The sequence below is a fragment of the Oryza glaberrima genome, chromosome 6 (assembly GCF_000147395.1).
Source record: "Oryza glaberrima chromosome 6, OglaRS2, whole genome shotgun sequence".
Lineage (NCBI taxonomy): Eukaryota > Viridiplantae > Streptophyta > Magnoliopsida > Poales > Poaceae > Oryza > Oryza glaberrima.
In genome coordinates, this window is record NC_068331.1 from 29,086,881 (window position 1) to 29,105,416 (window position 18,536).

At 39.7% G+C, this 18,536-nt stretch overlaps 1 protein-coding gene across 1 annotated transcript; it reads right to left on the reverse strand.

The window, feature by feature from the left end:
• Positions 1-2,146: 2,146 nt before the first annotated feature.
• On the reverse strand, positions 2,147-17,543 carry LOC127777261 (callose synthase 3-like). Its single transcript, XM_052303832.1, has 42 exons — positions 17,370-17,543; positions 17,003-17,271; positions 16,801-16,901; positions 16,530-16,654; positions 16,327-16,420; positions 16,085-16,195; positions 15,848-15,979; positions 15,654-15,746; positions 15,443-15,534; positions 15,080-15,206; positions 13,843-13,980; positions 13,675-13,751; positions 13,485-13,578; positions 12,955-13,077; positions 12,743-12,857; positions 11,953-12,287; positions 11,822-11,874; positions 11,680-11,740; positions 11,187-11,268; positions 11,058-11,107; positions 10,894-10,980; positions 10,368-10,496; positions 10,074-10,262; positions 9,831-9,991; positions 9,609-9,732; positions 9,427-9,530; positions 8,856-8,982; positions 8,607-8,758; positions 8,239-8,348; positions 7,995-8,120; positions 7,782-7,850; positions 7,527-7,701; positions 6,884-7,028; positions 5,855-5,974; positions 5,654-5,772; positions 5,467-5,550; positions 4,514-4,626; positions 4,204-4,433; positions 3,326-4,123; positions 3,189-3,239; positions 2,855-3,040; positions 2,147-2,756 (listed from the first exon to the last, which is right to left on the reverse strand). The coding sequence occupies exons 2-42, from the start codon at positions 17,229-17,231 to the stop codon at positions 2,508-2,510; spliced, it is 5,880 nt and encodes a 1,959-aa protein (XP_052159792.1). The 5' UTR covers positions 17,232-17,271; positions 17,370-17,543; the 3' UTR covers positions 2,147-2,507.
• Positions 17,544-18,536: the final 993 nt, after the last annotated feature.

Here is an 18,536-nt window from a genome sequence, read left to right on the forward strand (position 1 = left end):
AGCTGGCTGAGATTTACGATATGCTTGTCGGAATTGAACAAGGTGCTCATGACAGGGATGGGTTTGATGCTAATCAACAATAATATCCAACCCCCTCAAACAAGGTTTCCTTCTACTATATCTTTTTTTTTGGAAACTAATTGAGCCAAGCTCTTTTAACCACTATGAGTAAGTAAAGGGATGTAGGCTAAATCATACTCACAGTGCACTCCAGGGAGCTAAATCAACTGCTAAACTACAGCACAAAAAGCAATAATACTGTCTTTTATTTTATCAGTATTGGAAGAAAAATACTATCAGTATGAAGAAAGGTTGCAGAGTGTTTGTATGGTAGCGGAAATATCTAGCGGCTGATATTGATCGAGTTAGGCAAGAAAGAGCGTGACGCGGCTGCTACGGATAAACAAATGCAATGGGCCACCCACAACACAAGCAAACCACGCGTCCCCTTTAGAAACCACCCTAAAGATTGTCCTCCCCGATAATCCAATCCAATATGCGCCAGCTGCAAGCTCTCACGCCAGCCACTCGCTCATTTTCTTCCCTTCCTGCATGTCATGTCCTCTTCTTCTCTTCTCTTCCCTCTATGCTTGATATTATTAGTACAGCTCACCAGCAACAGGTTCACTTGAAGAAACTCCACTCTACTGGATTTTCCTAAGTCCCCCTTTAATTCAAAGAAAATTCATAGGAATTTTAAAGGATTTTATTTCTATAGGAATTTTTCCTATATAGCCCTTTGAATCAAAGGAATGAATCCTATGTAATCTCATGAAATTCCTATGAAATACCTCTTCCCATGTAAGTTTTGGAGGAAATTTAGAATGAGGTTCTACCTCATGTTAAAAATCCTTTGAGTCTTTATCTCTCCTCAAATTCCTGTGTTTTTCCTACGACTCAATCAAACGGTCATTCCTATATTTTTTCTGTGTATATAATCCTCTGTTTTACACTTTTATTCCTGTCAGAATCCTATGTTTTTCCTATTCCTCGGTTTTTTCATTCCTATGATTCAAAGGGGCCCTAAGACTATACTTCTACTAGCACTCAGTTTTCCTTTTTGAAAGCAAGGCTTAATTGGTTAATCATTATTAGTACTCCTGCCCCCAAAGTTATCTGAATAATTAAGCTATTTCTAAACTCATATATGGATCCCGCTTGACAGTCGCGAGCCACATGAATGATGGTGTTGGCCCGTTTTCTCAATGGCGGCAGTACCAGCTAGGCCGTGTTTAGTTTCCCCCTTATTTTTAATTTTTCATCAATCATATCACATTAAAAATTTTTCTACATACATAAACTTTTAACTTTTTTCTAAACTCTCAACTTTCTTCAAACTTTCAACTTTTTTTAAGAACTAAACAAAGACCACATAATGGGACGAGGATCCGCTAATTTACTACAGAACGAACACAGAGGAGAATGAGAGCCACAAAGTGCATCGTATCGTGCTAGCCTCTTTCTTTTTCTGCTCCCACAGTCCACACCTTGATTTGTTCTTTTACTATTTTGATCTTTTTTTTTCTAATTATAGTTTGTGTCTACTATGATCTAATGTTTCTTCCATTTTGCGTAGGTGTGAACATCAGGCGTTTTGGATAATGGGTTACAATAGGCGGTGGTATTGGAAGATGGAAATAAATAGAAGGTCAGGAAAAAAATGGATGGTTCAGATTAAAACTTTTTTTAATGGTAAAACCCATGCATTAACCAAGCATGCCCTGTCCTTCCACCAGTGGAACGTGAATTTCTGTAATGTGCTTACACTAACATTTATGCTTCTCCATTTTTTTAGCAAATAAGTCACCATCACTTAGCTCCAAACATGCATGTATTGAGCAGTAAAAGCAGTCAAAACAGGCGGTTTAGTAACCATACCGTCATCAGCATAGGGCTGTAGCAATTTAGGGTGTTAGTTGGAGTTGTGGGTTCGGTGGTTGGTGCACTTCATCAAAGCAGAAAAAGAACATGTATGCTATGCATGCTTGGTCAGCAATCGCCGCGTACATTACCACCCACTCAAGCAAACAGCTTTCCCATTTGTCTGTATCACCTGAAAACTTAGTATGTGCATTTCCTTTTTCTTCTTTTCTTGGAGGGGAGACACATGCATCTGCCTGCCAATGATCCATGCTCACAAGTCACAAGCCGTTGCCCAGGAGCATACTCCACTTTATAGCTTAATAGTAGCTTTGCTCTATTTCTTTTTTTCCTGGAACACAATCAACTCTGTTCACCAGATATATTACTACTAACCCAGAAGACATCTCTAAATTAGATGCTCCGATTTGCTAATGAGCAATAGAGATTTACATAATGGAGAGGTGCGAATGTTGTGAATCTGCAGATACACTGAAACATGCTGATACGCTAGCCTAGCGTACGCCTCCCCCGGTCTCTGAATCTGGTGACAATCAGAGCACACGCAAAAATGGGGGCGGATACTCCTACTAGGATAATGCATACTACTACAACAATTGGTTTGGGGGGAGCCCTCGCCCCTCAGTCTACTCCTTGTTCCGGGTTGATCGGTCTTTCTTGTGCCCGCCAAGGATACGGGAGATCTGCAGACCTCTGCTGAAGGCCTGGTTGAAGAGCATCCTGGTCTGGAACTCGGACACGAAAGGAAACCAAGCAAGGAACGCTATGGGTGTGAATAACAGGAGTCCCATTAGGATCTCATAGCCCCGGGCAAGAGCCTTGATTGATCCCCAAAGCCCAATCGCCTGGACAGCAGGTTTGATGGCTTGCGCAATCTGATAGTGTGTTTTATCAAGTCAGACATTAGAATTTCTTTCCAAACCAAAAAAAATTGTAATAATAGGAATGATAGGAGACAGGTTTAGTTGCTAACCAGAAGCAAGCCCCATCCAGTTGGCATGAAAGCAAGGATGCAAACGAAGATATCAAGAACTGTCATGTGAGGGATGGCAATTAATATCACAACAATGGCGACAAATGTTATGAATATAAGGCCCTTGATCAACCGGAAGACAAGCTGGAACTCCGCACTGAACCTCCTCCTACCGACTGAAACAGTCTGGAAAGAAAATCATAACTCAGTTTTCCAGACAAGAAAGGTATCAAGCACTGATCAGTTAAACTTCAACCGTAAAATTCTAATATAAGATACATAAGGGGGGCAAAGTCCATATGGATTCACCAAGAGCTAAGGAACAGGTTGTTACCTTCATGACAAGTAAAATTACGAAAATCACAACCCATGAAAAGCAATAAACCTGCAAATTGCATTAATTAGAAGAACTGAGTATGAATAAAACGGATGTGACCACCAGGATAAAAAAGAAAACAAGGGACAACTTACCAGTACACTGCGAGTATGCTTGGTTATATTCAAATGATACACAAGCCCATATTGGTAGACAAAGAAGCGCAACGCGAGCAGAATTTCAAGAATAGTACCACGCTTTCCAGAGTATCGAAGAGGCTCCTGCTCTTTTTCCCACCATGATTCCCAACTTTTTGTTGGTGCTACACCAATACCTCCACGGTTGCTGATCCACTTATTCCAATCAGTCCAGTCATCCACAATCTTCTGCCACTCAAATCCAGAAGGATTGAATAGGAATGGTGCAAAGAGCCAGGTGCCCACCATAAACCACATGGAAACAGTGATGAAAATGTATGTGATAGCCCCTCTGTATGATTGCCCGAAGATTTCATACACAACCAGCAAAATCATCAGCTCAATACCCTTGACAAAATGGCTGCGAGAATAAAGTCGGTAGTTGTCAGCAAACTTGGCATGAAACACCACAAATCCACGCCCAGTGGCTCTATATTCAGCTCCTCCGTGGAGTAATGTCCTTCCGTAATAATGAGTTTTGGTCCCAAGTGAAAATGTAAAGAAAACAGATGCCAACTGAAGTTGCATGAGTACAAAGTCGCTTAGTGCTGTTCTGAATCCCCTCTCCAGACCAATTTCCATCATCATGGGCAACGCCATCAAAAATCCAAGTTGAACAAAAGACTCTGATGCAAGAGCAACTTGGAGGGGTGCATTATGCACAAACTTCTTTCCAGTGGCTAGTGCTTGGTCCAGTCCACTGAGGACAAGATATAAGCGCCCATAGAGGAAAACATATACAGTCCATACTGTAATCTATAACACCAAACAGAGAAACCTGGGTTAAGATTTGACCAACATATCAAACAGAGAGAAGTAGAGTTTATATGCCATACCATTGTACTAAAATAGAAGCCAATTGTTGTGTAATAGCATGACAGCATTCTGAAGAAATCAAACCGGTGCCCTAGTCGATAAATGTCACGGCTCAGTGTTTGTTCACCATTACCATTTGCTATCTTTGCCTCAAACAGAGAAATTTGGTTGAGACCCACATCTCTTCCCTTGCCAACTTGCATGTACTCATGATGAGTGACATTGCCTTCACGCAATGTTGAATTGAAACCTGCAGCAACACAAGTCACATTAACACCAGAGCAGTTCCAGATTCCATAAAATAAGCATCGATAGGGAATAAATCGGTACCGGCAAATATATCTTCACTAAGATTGATAATTTTGGATGCTTTACTTACACCACCCCTTGTGAGGTGGAAAAGACGATCAAAGATATCAGGATGGCCATAGTGAAATCGAACCCTGCAGATTGATGTTCAGAAAGAATAATGTCAGAGCTGAGCATCAGCAAACCTTGAATCATAGTTATTGAGACCGGACCAGCCATCGAACCGGTCAGGTCCTCGGTTCGATGGTTCACTGGTTTGACCGGTTGAACCGTAGGTTCAAAGTGGTTCAATAAGGTTAAATATATAACTGATTCACTCCAGACACAAACAACAGCATGGCTTGGTGGTTGGTGCGCCATGACTCCATTCAACCCATCCTGGGTTCGACTCCCACCATACACCCCTTTTTCCTATATTCTCTCCTCCTTCTCATGCGTGCACGTGGTCTGGCAGAGTAGCAGCTCACGGTTGAGCGGTCGAGTGCTGGTTTTCTGACCGGCTTTTAAGCGGAAACCGGGCGGCCCAACCGGTTTATACCGGGTCATTTGCACAGACGGTCTTTTAACTGGACCGAACCAGCGGAGGCCCTGGTTCCAGTTTTTTCCGGTCCAACCGCCGGTCCACTCCAGTCCTAATAACTATGCCTTGAATCATGAATAATAGTACTTCCCACCTCGCTCCTTTTGATTTCACATTTTAGAACCCAACTATCAGTATGTATAAAATTATCAGGACTGGTTGTATGCAAATTATATTAGTATGTTCACCATTAAAACTGCTTTCAGATATTATGATTTTTTAGTATATGTTAGTGTAATTTTTTTTATAAAAAAAGAAGGTAATGCTCAAGTTACATCTAGAGAGCCGTGACAAGTCAATAATTTCAAACAAAAAGAATGGGATGGTAATATATTTGAAAAAAAAAATGAATAAGCAATTAATGTGGTTATCATGCCATGACACAACGCAATACCTCAGGGGGTTGGCAAGCACACGCTGTCCAATAGTCACAAAACTGGTCTCCTGATTTGACATGAACCATGCAAGGGATGAAACACTGCACAAATTTAACAAAATGAAAACAATTGAGCAAATTGAAGGCTAGATAATCCAAAATGATGACAGAAGCAGTTAGTTACAAATGAAGCATGCCAAATTACCTGCCAGTAAATATATGCTCTCTTACTCCAAGTATTGATGGATATCTCACACCATCATGTTTCTTCAGAAACTCATCCAGCAGATTTCTCATTTTCAAAGCCTCCTCCATATAATGCTCCTGTTCGATAGTATGACATAAATAAGGTAACAAAAAGCTAAAAGAACACAGTTGCTTGAAGCAGCAAACACAAGAAACTTACCTGATTCATATCTATAGTTTGGAGGCATTCACCACGAGTAAAAATAATTGCATGATTCTGATTTTCTGGTTTTCCTTCACCTAAAATAGCATTACCTGGAAGTTTTATCTTGTATATGACCTACACAAGAAGTGATGGCAATTCATCAAATTTTGCACCAAAGAGGCTGACAAGAGAATTCCCCCAACAGAAAAAAAAGAGCAGTGTAAATAAGACTAAGGATATCTAAACGATACAAAGTATTTCTATACTCCTTTAAAAGACCCCAATGCTGGTGGAGAGTGGTGAATCTGCCCACAACCCATCACCACTGCCATGTGGGTCCCCCAAACAGTGAGGTATATGGACCTTCCCTTCCCCAAACTCAAGCCATCAAACAAGGAAATTTATTTAAATTGAGATAAAAATGATGACGAATAATATGACCTAAAGATTTTTACAATTAGAATAATTTTATTTTAATTTTTGAGGCTTCAAAGTGTACGGCGGGGTTCTCTTTTTTAATTCCCGTTGCAAAGCACGGGCATTCAGCTAGTTAGAACAAAAACCGAAAGATCAGACTCCTTCCAGCTTCCATACAATCAAAACAAGTACTCCAATGAAAAAAGGATCAACATCAGTTAATTGTGCAAATAGGTTCACCTCAGCACAGCAAAAAAAAAAACAAAAAAACAAAAAAAAAATAATTTGTAAATGTGTGCTGCTAAGCTTTAGCTCTGCAGAGAACAAACATGGGAATTGTGTATCGAAAAAGCGTTTTACTATGCCAGAGCCAACATTATCTTTACAGGCTACAGCGTGTATACTTGATTTAGATTTCCTTTTATTATACAAGGGAAAAAAAAGGAAGCCTTGACTTTATCTCCTTCCAAATGGGATAAAAAAAGAGGAATTGGTCAATTAACCTCAATCAAAGTATACTGTACCATTTTCACCTAAAAAATACTTCCTCCAATCATTAATACATGCCTTTTTAACACTAATTAATGGCCATAGGGAGTACTTATTTTACATGGCATTTTGACTTACCTGATCAAGACTTTGTCCTGGTTCATTAGGTTTTGTAACGGAAGCTTTCACCAATGCTGAGTAGTAAACTTTGTCAGTCTTCTTGTTTCTATCTTGGCTAGGTGCTTCAACCTCATCAATATAAGCAACTCGAAGTGATGGATATCTGCAAAAAAGGACCATTTCTACAAGTGTCTGACACTGAATAGACAGCAAACGGAACAGTGATAATATTAAGCTGCGGATGTTTGTCCTGACTCCTGAGCAAATATAATATCTAACATGTCAAGCTTTGTTTTTTGTTGTTTCTTCAATAGATATGAAATTAGATGATACAAAATGTTACACATGGTACTCCCAGCATAGTAAATAAACAAAGCTTACATTTATTTCATTACTCGCTACCAAAAATAATGCACATGGTACTCATTGTTTTAACCCAATTCACATATACTCACAGAAAGACACTCGATTGCACTGTTGCACTAAGAACAATCATGTGTGCTCCAACTTGATTGCATAAATTATAAAAGAAATAAAGCAAGAAAAAAAAGGCAATTTGTGCTACATACAGATAACATATATCCAGATCATTGCAATATTTGATTAAAACTTACACTATCACAACAGATCTCCTGCGCATTCAAGGGAAAGAAAAACTTACACTGTCATTAGCCTCAAAATATCATGCGCACAGGCTTCACCAGAACGTTTCTGGATTCCATATTGCTGGCACGAGACAACATATGTAAATTTCATGTCAGCTATAGCTTTGCATTGAGTCATCAATTGCGAGTCCTCAGACATCAGTTCAGTTGCTCTGTAACCTTCCATAAGATCTAATGGAAACAGGAAGATGAGTCATTGCATAGGTCACAGAGGAAAGTTCAGAACATATAGACTGAACTATTAGAAATACCATCATCTTTGGCCATGTCAAGGAAAGCCTGAAGCTCCAACGCTTTTCGGTAGTACATCATTCCTCTCACTGTAAAAAGAGCAATAATGACAACATAAATGAGAATAGTACGAAGTACTTTCACTGAACCACTACACATGATACCTTTGAGTTAGATTTTCTTGTGAGAACAAAATATAAAAGGAAAACATGAGGTGGAAGGAAAAAGAATACCAGTTCTTGTCAATGTCTGTCCCCTATATGATGCCCAAAGGCGAAGCTCCTCTTCCAATGTTTCATCCTCACGGAGCTCCTCCTCGCTCTTGCGGTCCACCCTATCAAGGAAATTTTTCCATTCATCTTTGAAAATTCAAAGAGATTAGGAAACACGATATTAATTATGATGGTCATCAGGAAACCAAAGGAAATGCACATGTACCTTAATCCAAGAAAAGAATTGCATAAGGGAGGAAAGAACCTGGGTAGATTTTTTGTAAGTAGAAAAGTATGGAAACCCCATCCTCATTTGGCTCTTCCAGATTATGAGAGGAGAAAAGAACATCTTCCTTGTAATAAGGAGTCAAGACACTAGCATTGCAGAAAGTTGTTTCAGCAATCAAGAAACCCAATCAAATAATTTTATCAAACAGTACAGATGTCTAGTTATCAACCAAATAAAAAAAACATAAGATATGAATGTACCAACAGCAAGAACACATACTAAGCAAAGAATAAGCATGGAGAGTATGAGATCAAAGGAGTCGGTGCCAATTTGAGCATGATATTACAACACACTTTTGTCTAAAAAATATTACAACACACAGAAAAGTAGTAATCAAAACTTACGAGAAGGGCAACATATGCCGCACTTTTGGAGCATTAGGCATCTCCATAAAAAGAGAATTTGCAAAGAACGATATCCGTCTCCTAGCATCAAGGTTCGTAGGGACATCCATAGCAGACTCTTTCACAGTGAGAAGAAGGTGAAGCCTCTTTATCTGATTAAAAATGAAACAAAAGTATATATCATTATAGCAACAGGAGGAACACGAGCATCATATCATGTATTCACTTCAATTAGGATATAAATCAAACCTTTTCCGTCCATGCATTTGATTCCTCCACGGGGAACCTAATAGCTTTAGTGAACAACTGATCTTGTTGATCAAGTGAAGTCATTCCTTCGTGTTTTCTATTTCCACCATGTACAGAATCCAATAGTCTGGAAGGAAAGGAAAACAATAATATACATAAAACCACCGCGCAAAATAATAATAATAATAATATATATATAACCAGTTACCAGAGTAGTTCAAGCAAAATCAACAAATAATCTCAATCACCATACTCTTATCAGCAAAAGGAGGTACATTAATCACCAAAGTTCATTTAGAGACGTTAATAAGACTCCTAGTATTATTAAACAAATACATGGAAAAAATCTGAACAGTGCTGGCAGAGTATCAATCACTCCATACTTCCATAGAACAATCAGTATTTTCATTTTTCTAAGTGATAAATTTAGGCAGCAAGCAGATGTGTTAGACAACAACAGAATGGCATTAACTAAAAATATGAACGCCAAGAAAGACACCATGCTATTATCTCTGTGAAAATTAAAAAAAAAAGATAACATGCTGTTATGACAGAACCAAGCTATCCTCACCCGCCTAGCTGGTCTTGCTCATCCATTATATCCCTTGTGACCACCTCAAGCATATCTTGGAATAAAATGACAACTTGGCCCAAGTCTTCTTCCTTATTCTTTTGCTGTATTCAGAAAATGGATACAGTGAGCGGGTATCATCTATGAACACAAATTATAGCCATGATAACAAAATTTTATACCAGTAATTCAAGTAGTTCAATGAACTTCTTGCTCAGGGCAGGAAGGCTCCTCATGTTCAAATCCTTTATTAGACTTCCCCCTTCTATGTGTTCATCAACAATTGTAAAAATCTGCTGTATTACTCTGGAATAGCATGCACAGATTAAGTCAGAAATTCAAGAGAACCAAATAGAATTTTGCAGTAGAAGCAAACAAAATTGTCACCAGATAATATTACATACATTTTCTCACGTTGACCAAACACTAAAGTATTGATGATGTTTTTGAATGAACCATAGCACTCTCTGATAGCATAGGAAAAATACGGATCTGATCCCATTCTCTTCTTCAGATCACGATCTTTTCCTCCACTGTCTGCCGCCATATCCAATGCTATTGGAATCTAAAATCCAGTAAATACAAACAGTAAATGCCTGAATGCGCCAATAAAACAAGCACACTTTAGAAAATGGTAGAGAAAACACCTTGCTAGCAAGTAGGAAAGGTGGCCACTGGAATATATTCAATTCACGGTCTTTACAGTATGGGACAAGTAGCAAGTCCATCTCCCTGTTATCTATAAGATCTTCCTCACGGAAACTTGTGATAATTAGGTTCCACATTTGAGCAAATCTTGCGGCTATTTTCTCTTTCTCTTGCTCATCACCAGAAGTCTAAAAAGAGGTATATGAGATGAAACAGATGATGGTGATATTACTTCAATACTTATCTGTCAATAATCAACTCATGATGTCAAGCTTAAGACACGAATTCCATACCTTAGAAGGTTTACCAGTAAAGGCAGCACGCAAACCTTTACTCTTGTGTGAATCAGAAGGAATCAAGTGCTCATTGAAGGCCTCAGGCAGAGATTCAAAACGAGATCTCAACATTCCTAATGTCCGTATCTGATGTCATGAAACATGAAAGGTGCCTACCATAAGTTCATGAGTTGATGACAATTGATAGGCCATAGAGCACAGCTAAGCTATACACCCTCCGTCCCAAAAAAGACTTGATTTCTGGCTATGCACCTTGACAAAAAAGTCTTTTTTTTGGGACGGTGGTTGTACACCACAAGATAATGCTTCAAATGAGCAAAATATAACTGGAAAAGGTAGCTTAAACGTAGAGATGTCACTGTGAATAACATCAGTCCAAGAACATTGTTTTCTTATACGCTATTGGATGCAGTACGCGGTATATTAGACAAGAAAACTGTTTTATCAGAGAAAGCAGGTCCAACAAATCAAACCAGTCATAAAATGACTTAATGAATGCCTGATAACAAAACATTTTACCAACCTCACCAAGACGACGATAAGCCCCATAGATACCACCGATCAATGTAGAGAAAAGTGCATACCAAATTTGGGTGTCCATGAAGTAGACCTGGACATATCAATTGATAAAACACAAAATATTGGCTAATCAACTTTTGTTAACAGGAAAAAATGAACAACACTCACAAGAATTATTGGAGCCCACAGCGCAATAACAACACCAATGTTATTGTTAGCTGCAAAATGCAAATTGAGATTGAAATAAGTGTGCCAAAAATTCCAAAAGGTAAAAACATCAGTTTTCAACTTAAGTACCACGAGGGAAAAATTCATGCCACTGGAAATCCCGGATCGGCTCTTTCATTATATCTTTGGTTGGCTGTACCAGAGGCTTGATCTGCATGGAGACCATGAGAGTATGAATACACACCGCAAGGTTTCCTTTGATATTTTCTAACACTTAACCCTCCATCAAGTAGTTTTTATACTTTTTAACATAGGTGCTGATACTCATCGATATGCTGGCATCTTGAACATTCAAGACCAAGGAAAATCCCTTTTTATACTTTATATTTATGAATAACAAAACATAAGTATTGAGACCACATTTGGGACGTAGGAATTTTACTAGGTTCCTGCAAGTATTGAACTGTTTTTAAAGAAATTCCTACATACAAAATAGGATCTGAGAATACGCCAACCCATAAAGTTAAGATACTGCAGAAATGTAGGCAATATATTCACATTTCAAGTTCGACACAAGAACAGCTAGTGATGAATGTGGAATAAAGAATAAATGAGTAGATACCTCTATATAGAAGCTTACTGTCAATTTCATTGCTAAAAGGAGGACCCAGAACATGGTATACCTATCACAACACAACTCTAGGTGATTAGAAAATGTGTTATATTAGAACAATCTGCAAAGATATGTCAACAACTTAACATACTTGAAGAGGGAAAATGCGCCTTCATGCATTCCTCTGCCAACAAATAGTCGAGGCTGCAGATACATTTGGCAAAACATATAAACAACTGTGACCACATAAATACCATCAGAAACCAATAGGCAGAAATTTACCTGAGACCACCACATGATGAATGTTATGACCTTAACATTTGAACTCTCAAGAAACCTTCTGAGGAACGGGAAAAGAAACAGCATAGCAGCAAGCATGTTTGGTGCCAAATATATCACAACAGCCAAAATATACAGTGAAGGCTGATTCTGACCATTGCCAAGCCAACTTTTAATTATTCTTGCAAGACCTGTAGGACTGTCCCAGGTATATGCATAAGTCACAGGCAAAATCACAACCCATGCAGATGATGAAATTAACTTCAAGACATATCGCAGCTTGACTGCAAATGACATGCTTCTTCTTGCTTTCCAGCCAAATACAATGTCCAGAATTGCTGTATTGGTTATACTTGTCAGTAAGTATCACTATAAGTATTATATATACAGGGCATAAGAAGTATGCATACAGCTAGAAGAACAAGGTGTTTTTTATTACAAGGAAAGTAGTTAAGCATATACAGTTCAGTTCAATGTTATCAAAATCTGTTGTTGTTGGGGAAGTATTTGCTAAGGTACATGAACATGACTATCAGGCTATCAATTGTTTCTGGCCAAAGCAAAAATACAAACAAAAGGTAATAGGGTAATACTCATGGTTTTCCTCTAGACAGAGAAGCCAGAGAAGTTACTTTAAGCCCTTTGCCAAAAGTATGTTAAAGAAACAGATACTGCTAACTAGACTAGCAGAGTTCTCTATCCAATATTAAAGATACCTACCAAACAAATAGGCTGTGCCTTGCCAAGTCTGTGAGCAGGGAGAGGAAGGGAGTGTACAAGTTCGACTAAATACCTTGCCCTAACTTCAAAACTGCAGCAGTTATAAATATGCTCAAAACCTGCTTAAATACTCCAACGTCGAATATATCACTTGGTGTGCCACCATTCCAGGCAATAATAATCATGGCCTGTATTAAAATATAAGACAATAAGAAATATGTTGAAAAAGAAGCAATGGCAAGTACTCCAAAAAAAGGGATAAATGTATATGAACGGTCAACCAACCTGTAAGGATAATATCAAGAAGATCCACATTCTGTCGAAACTACGAAATATGTGCCAGAATGAACGGATCTCGACAAAATTAATCTTTCCCATCCAATGGACATTACCTGCAGATCTGTTCTCCTGCATTCGCGACCAAACGAGAAATGGGTACCCAGAGGATTAATACTCCAAGCAAGTATTTCTTTTTCTTGGCATTACATTGAAGGACAAGGCTGGAAATGTAATCCATTCCAATTATCTAAGAAAGGAAGGCAATAATGTACAAGCCACGAATAAGCATAAGAACTTAAAAGACAATGCATCAAAACTGTGCGTGTGTTGGTGGGTGTGTGGGAGGGGGGATCCAACCAAGAAATAATGCTACATCACCTAAAAAACAGAACAAGCAGTAGCAGCGAGCATCTGATCAGAATATTCTATTTATGAATAACTGGGCTTTTATAAATTGTAATAGTGCATCACAAGCCACTACTAACACTTAGATATGAAATATGCGCAAGATATATCTGTATTATCAAAGAACCTACTCCATTAAGACGACTAGGGTAAGCATCTTCAGGAGTTTTGAAAAAATCAGCATCTGCTCTCATAGGCCATCCTAGCCGGAAACAATCCACTGACCTGCAATACAGTAACAATTCCATGACTTTCTTTAAAAAAAAAATCTTGGGAGCATAGGATGGTAAAAGCGACAACTAAAATCTGATAATTGCTTACCAAAAATACTCATTTAAATCATCATAGTTCCTCCAATGTGAGTGTTTTGACTTTATGGTCTTGCTCCGTTCAGCTTCCTGTAAAATTTCATAAGGGCGCTAACTGATCAACCTGAAAATAAAAGGAAAATAGGAAATAGTAACATATTTGATACACAAGTGAATATACCTTCTCTATAACTTTGTAAATTGGAGTCACTACTTTCATCAGGAAGGCCTCTTCATCACCACCATACGCTGGTTTAACATTTTCACCAGTCATTGGACTCACGTTTCCAGCCAACATGCCATAGAGTTCAAAAGCCATCTGTTAAGATGGAAAAGCATCATTACCATCAAGATGATCTCACCAGAACAAAAACTTATACATGCAGAGTCTCATACTAATACAAAAACATCCCCCAACGATTATCCCTACAAACTACTCTTCTTTCTCCATAACATACATGATACTATAATAACGCAAAGTACATTTCATTGGCATGGTATAAATAACAAACCTATCCTATGCCTTATATTTCCCACCGTTTATGGACAGTTAGACACGAGGAATTAAATTTAAGATTTCATAAGCTCAAAATAAAATTGCAAGTATTTCTAATTCAACAATATATTATGAATCCCATCAGTTTTTTTTCTTTGGTGTGTGTGTGTGCGCACGCGCACAAGGACATAGAACTGCAGGCACCTATATTTAGGTTCATCTGAATCCTTTGAAACATATTCTTGATTCCTCATACTACTTCTTGTGTTAACAAAACAACCAGTCCTCCATATCGCAATAGTGGGCCACAAACAAGGTGAAAGGGCATCAAAGTACAGAAGAGACCAAGCGGATATGAATTCTCCTAAGCTACTACAGGTTTTGTTAGAATCAATGGAATTCCTCACAAAAATGATCTGAGATGTTCATTATTCACTATCAAATTCCTAAACCAGTTATCAGGTACAACCCACAAATGGAGAACAGTCAAACCAAAGATATGAGAAACCTCAAATCTATATCATGGGAAAGAGCAATATCCTCTCTGTTGCAGGTTTTTTTTTTACTTACCCATTGGTCGTACATGGGTTATCCTTCAAAAGCCTGGTTTACTGGACCTGGTGGTTGCGGGCTTGCGGCGTTGCGGGGCAGTTGGAGAGGGTGGTCAAGGAGTTTTTTACCCAAGGTCATGGGTGGCGATCTTAGTCTTAGGAATGAATGTTACAACCATTAATTTTCCTGGTGATCCATTATGTTTTTTCTTTGGGTGGGTGTGTGTGTCTGAGTTGGTTGTGTGCATCTTAGCTACGTAGAGGCTGGGAGTGTTCTCATGACAATTGTATCACCTCAATGTAATTTATTGAGTTCAATAAAGCTTCCATTATCTAAAAAAAGATCATGGTAAAGAACAAGATTATCTTACATGATGGTAGATGTAGCAAAGACACTCTGGCATGAACCTCAAGTTAGCCGCCTCACCCCAAATTAGCAAATAGAGACCCATGTAGAGAAGCTTACGCTGCTGAACTTCCTGCTGGATAGTTGGCAACCTGCAGATCAATTGGCCGAATCATTTTGAGAGAAGGTAGAATAGGAAGAAAGGTTGAGACCATAATATCAGTTTCAAATGGCATAAGAGCAAGACCGAAACTATAAACCAAGTTTGTTCAAGGAAGTTAAAACAATGACCAGCAAATGACAAGTATTGGCATCTCTGGGAAAATCAGTGCATGTGGTCCCTATAAATCATCCCATTTACTTGACTTCACTGAAGCACTGAACCTACCATAAACTGCTTTTGCGGCCAAGGTACTTGCACCACTTCTTATAATTCTTAAATAGCTTCTTCATTACAGCATCTAGAGCTCTGTCGTCCAACTGGAAAACAGGATTCCAAGAAAATATATCAATAAAACATCAAGTCACTAGTGTGCGAGTGATGCGAGAGGGTGGGAAAAAACTCGGTCACTCCCGGAACAAAAGTGAAAAATAAGCACCTTTGCTTGTTGCTCAGTCTTAGGAGACTGCCTTATGTGCACATTTGCAAGTAACAGTATTAGATGTTCTCTTTGGTTGGACACATTATCTTTCTGTAAAGAAAGAGACTCACAGTTAGACTATGCACATTTCCAGGGCAAACTACATGTTGTGATGTCAACATGGAGAGTTTCACCAGGAAGTGGGTAACTACCTGAAACCCAAACATGGCCTGAAGCCAATCAAGAAGGTCTTTGCCAGTCTTCTTTTCATCAGGCTTCTTTTCATGTTCCTTGGGCCACGGCAGGCCTCTAATATTCCTTAGGGCATTAACAGCTGCTTGAATCTGTGTAGTTTATGAGGAACACAATGGGAAACATTTACAAAGGCTTGATTTGGTAAAAGGATAGTATTATTTTTAAAATGGTGTTGATTTGGGATAGATGGAAACCTCTGGATATTGCATAATAGGTTGATAAGTACTCTCAGGATCGAGTGGCAGAATATTGTAAGGAACATAGAGCTTTTTCTTTTCCTCAACTTTGTTGTGTGTATCCAGAATCTGCATAACGGTCACAGGCAGAGTGCATTCGCAAGAGAAGAGGAGAAGTTGCAGTTAGCAAAGAATGCATGGAACAATAAGCTGATAAAAGAAGAAGGCGAGCATAACAAAAAGGAAGTAAAATCAAGTACCGCTTGATCGACTTCAACAGATTGGGAAACATTGACGGCTTTCAAGACCTCGAACAAGACAGCAGCAGTTTGGTATGCCTTAGTGAGCAGAGCACTGGACAAGCAGAAGAAGGACATTGCTGTTAGTAAAGGAGCAGAGTTGTGTCGAAAAATAAAAAAGAGATGGTGCGAAACGGAAGAGAGGAAGGGTGGAAGCAACCAACCGGTCAGCCTTGTCGGCAGCATTTTGAAGTGCCTGGATGTACTTCTTGTAGTATTCACGGTAGAAACGTTGCATCTCTCGAGCGTCACTCTGGTGAACCCTTCCCTTCAATGTTGGATCATTTTCCTGAGGAATGGAATGGAAAAAAAAAAGAAGAAAGGAGGTAGCGCATTACAGATGAATTGTTGGTAGTGGTGAACAAATACGGGTTGTACTACATAAGTAGTAGAAAGAAAGGGATCGGGCAAGGAAGAAATAGATAAAGAGATTACCCTTTCAAGCCTCTGCAGAAGCGCGGTTTTGAATTGACGAACACCACGGCCATTGGAGGTGGGGTCGAGGCGATGAGCCTTCTCGAAAGCATAGAAACGGCCTGCAATGCAATGATGAATGGAGTAGTAGCTAGTAGTTGAGTAACTAGTCCAGTAAGGAAGGTAAGGAAGGAAGAAGAGCATTGAATTGAATGGAACATACATAGGTAGGCGACGCGTGGGTTGGTGGCCTCGACCTCGTTGGCGACACGGAGGATGGGGGCGATCTCGACGAGCGAGGAGGGGACGACCTCACTGTCGAAGATGGACTCGCCCAAGTTGCCGACGGTCTGGGTGCGGAGCAGCCTCCTCCCGGCTGCCCCCGCCGGCGAGGGAGAGGGCGAGGCCGCGGAGGAGAAGTCGGGCCTCCTGGCGCCGCCGGGCGCCGCCATCGGAATCTCAAATCAAATCAAATCTCCTCCTCTGCAACACCTAGATATCGAGCAAAAGGAAAGAAGAGAAAATCCGTCAAAAAGGAAAAAAAGAATGCGGAAAGCGGGACGGCGCGGTGTAGGGGAAGGGAAGCTTGCCTCGGCCTCGGGTGAGGCGCATGCATGGAGGCGGAAACCCTAGATTTGGCGGCGGCGAGGCGGAGGCGGAGGAGAAATCGGTAGTAGTAGTGGCAGTGAGCTACAGCTGCAAAAGGCGAGGCGAGGAGGGATGGGCGAAGAAAGAGTTAACGGACCAAAAGAGAGAGCGGAGGTTTTGCAGGCAGGCAGCGTGGGTTTTGTTGTTTTGAATCCCATAATAATAATAATATTCCCAATTGTTTGTTTTTGGGTTTCAATTCCAACTAGGGCCTGCCTTTCCATGCATTTTACGGTCTTGCCACTCATCTCTCATCTGCTTGTTTGCTATGCAGTGGCACTTTGGGAAATACTCAGGTACGTACGGTGGCTCTGAGCCTGTGGGCCCTACCTCTCAGCCTCATTTCGTCGTTTGCCCAAGGAGAGATGCTGGTTTTAGATGGTGTTTAAATCTTCTCAAGATAAAAGATCAAGTGTTGTAGTAATAATGTGAGATTAATTGAGTTTTAATTATTATAAATTTAAAAAATATATTAATCTAATATTTTATAGCAACTTTTATATAAAAGTTTTACGCACAAAACCGTAATCCTTTTTTTGTGGCGATTCCTTTTTCTGGCGATGCAGTGCACGTAGCAGTAGTAGTACCAACGCAGGCAGGCACGGTGACCGGGATCCGGATGGCCACACACAACCAGTACTAGAAGAGAAGAGACACAGTTTTGAATGCCATGCCATGGGCCATGACTCATGAGCTCGTGCGTGCATGTGCATGTGCGATCAAGATTCAGCTCTCAATCATCAATCATCGACCAACCATTCATTCATGCTGCTTTTCATTTTGTTTGCCATCTGCTCACCGGTCAATATCAACTTTACCACAACCATCACTACAGGTCCAGTACTTTCCTCTCCAACACTCATTAGCGTGTGATTAAGGAAAAAGTACAAATTACCTCCTGAAATATTGGGTGAGTATAAATTACCCCCCTAAACCTAAAAACCAGTCATTTTTCACTCTTAACTATCGATACCAGATGAAAACCCACCAGCAAATTTGCAAGCAGTTTTGGTCTACGTGGTAGTCCAGTCAACAAGTTTTTTATTAAAAAAAGGATAAGGCCCACCTGTCAGATATCTCTTCTCTCTATCTCTTTCCTTCTCACCCCC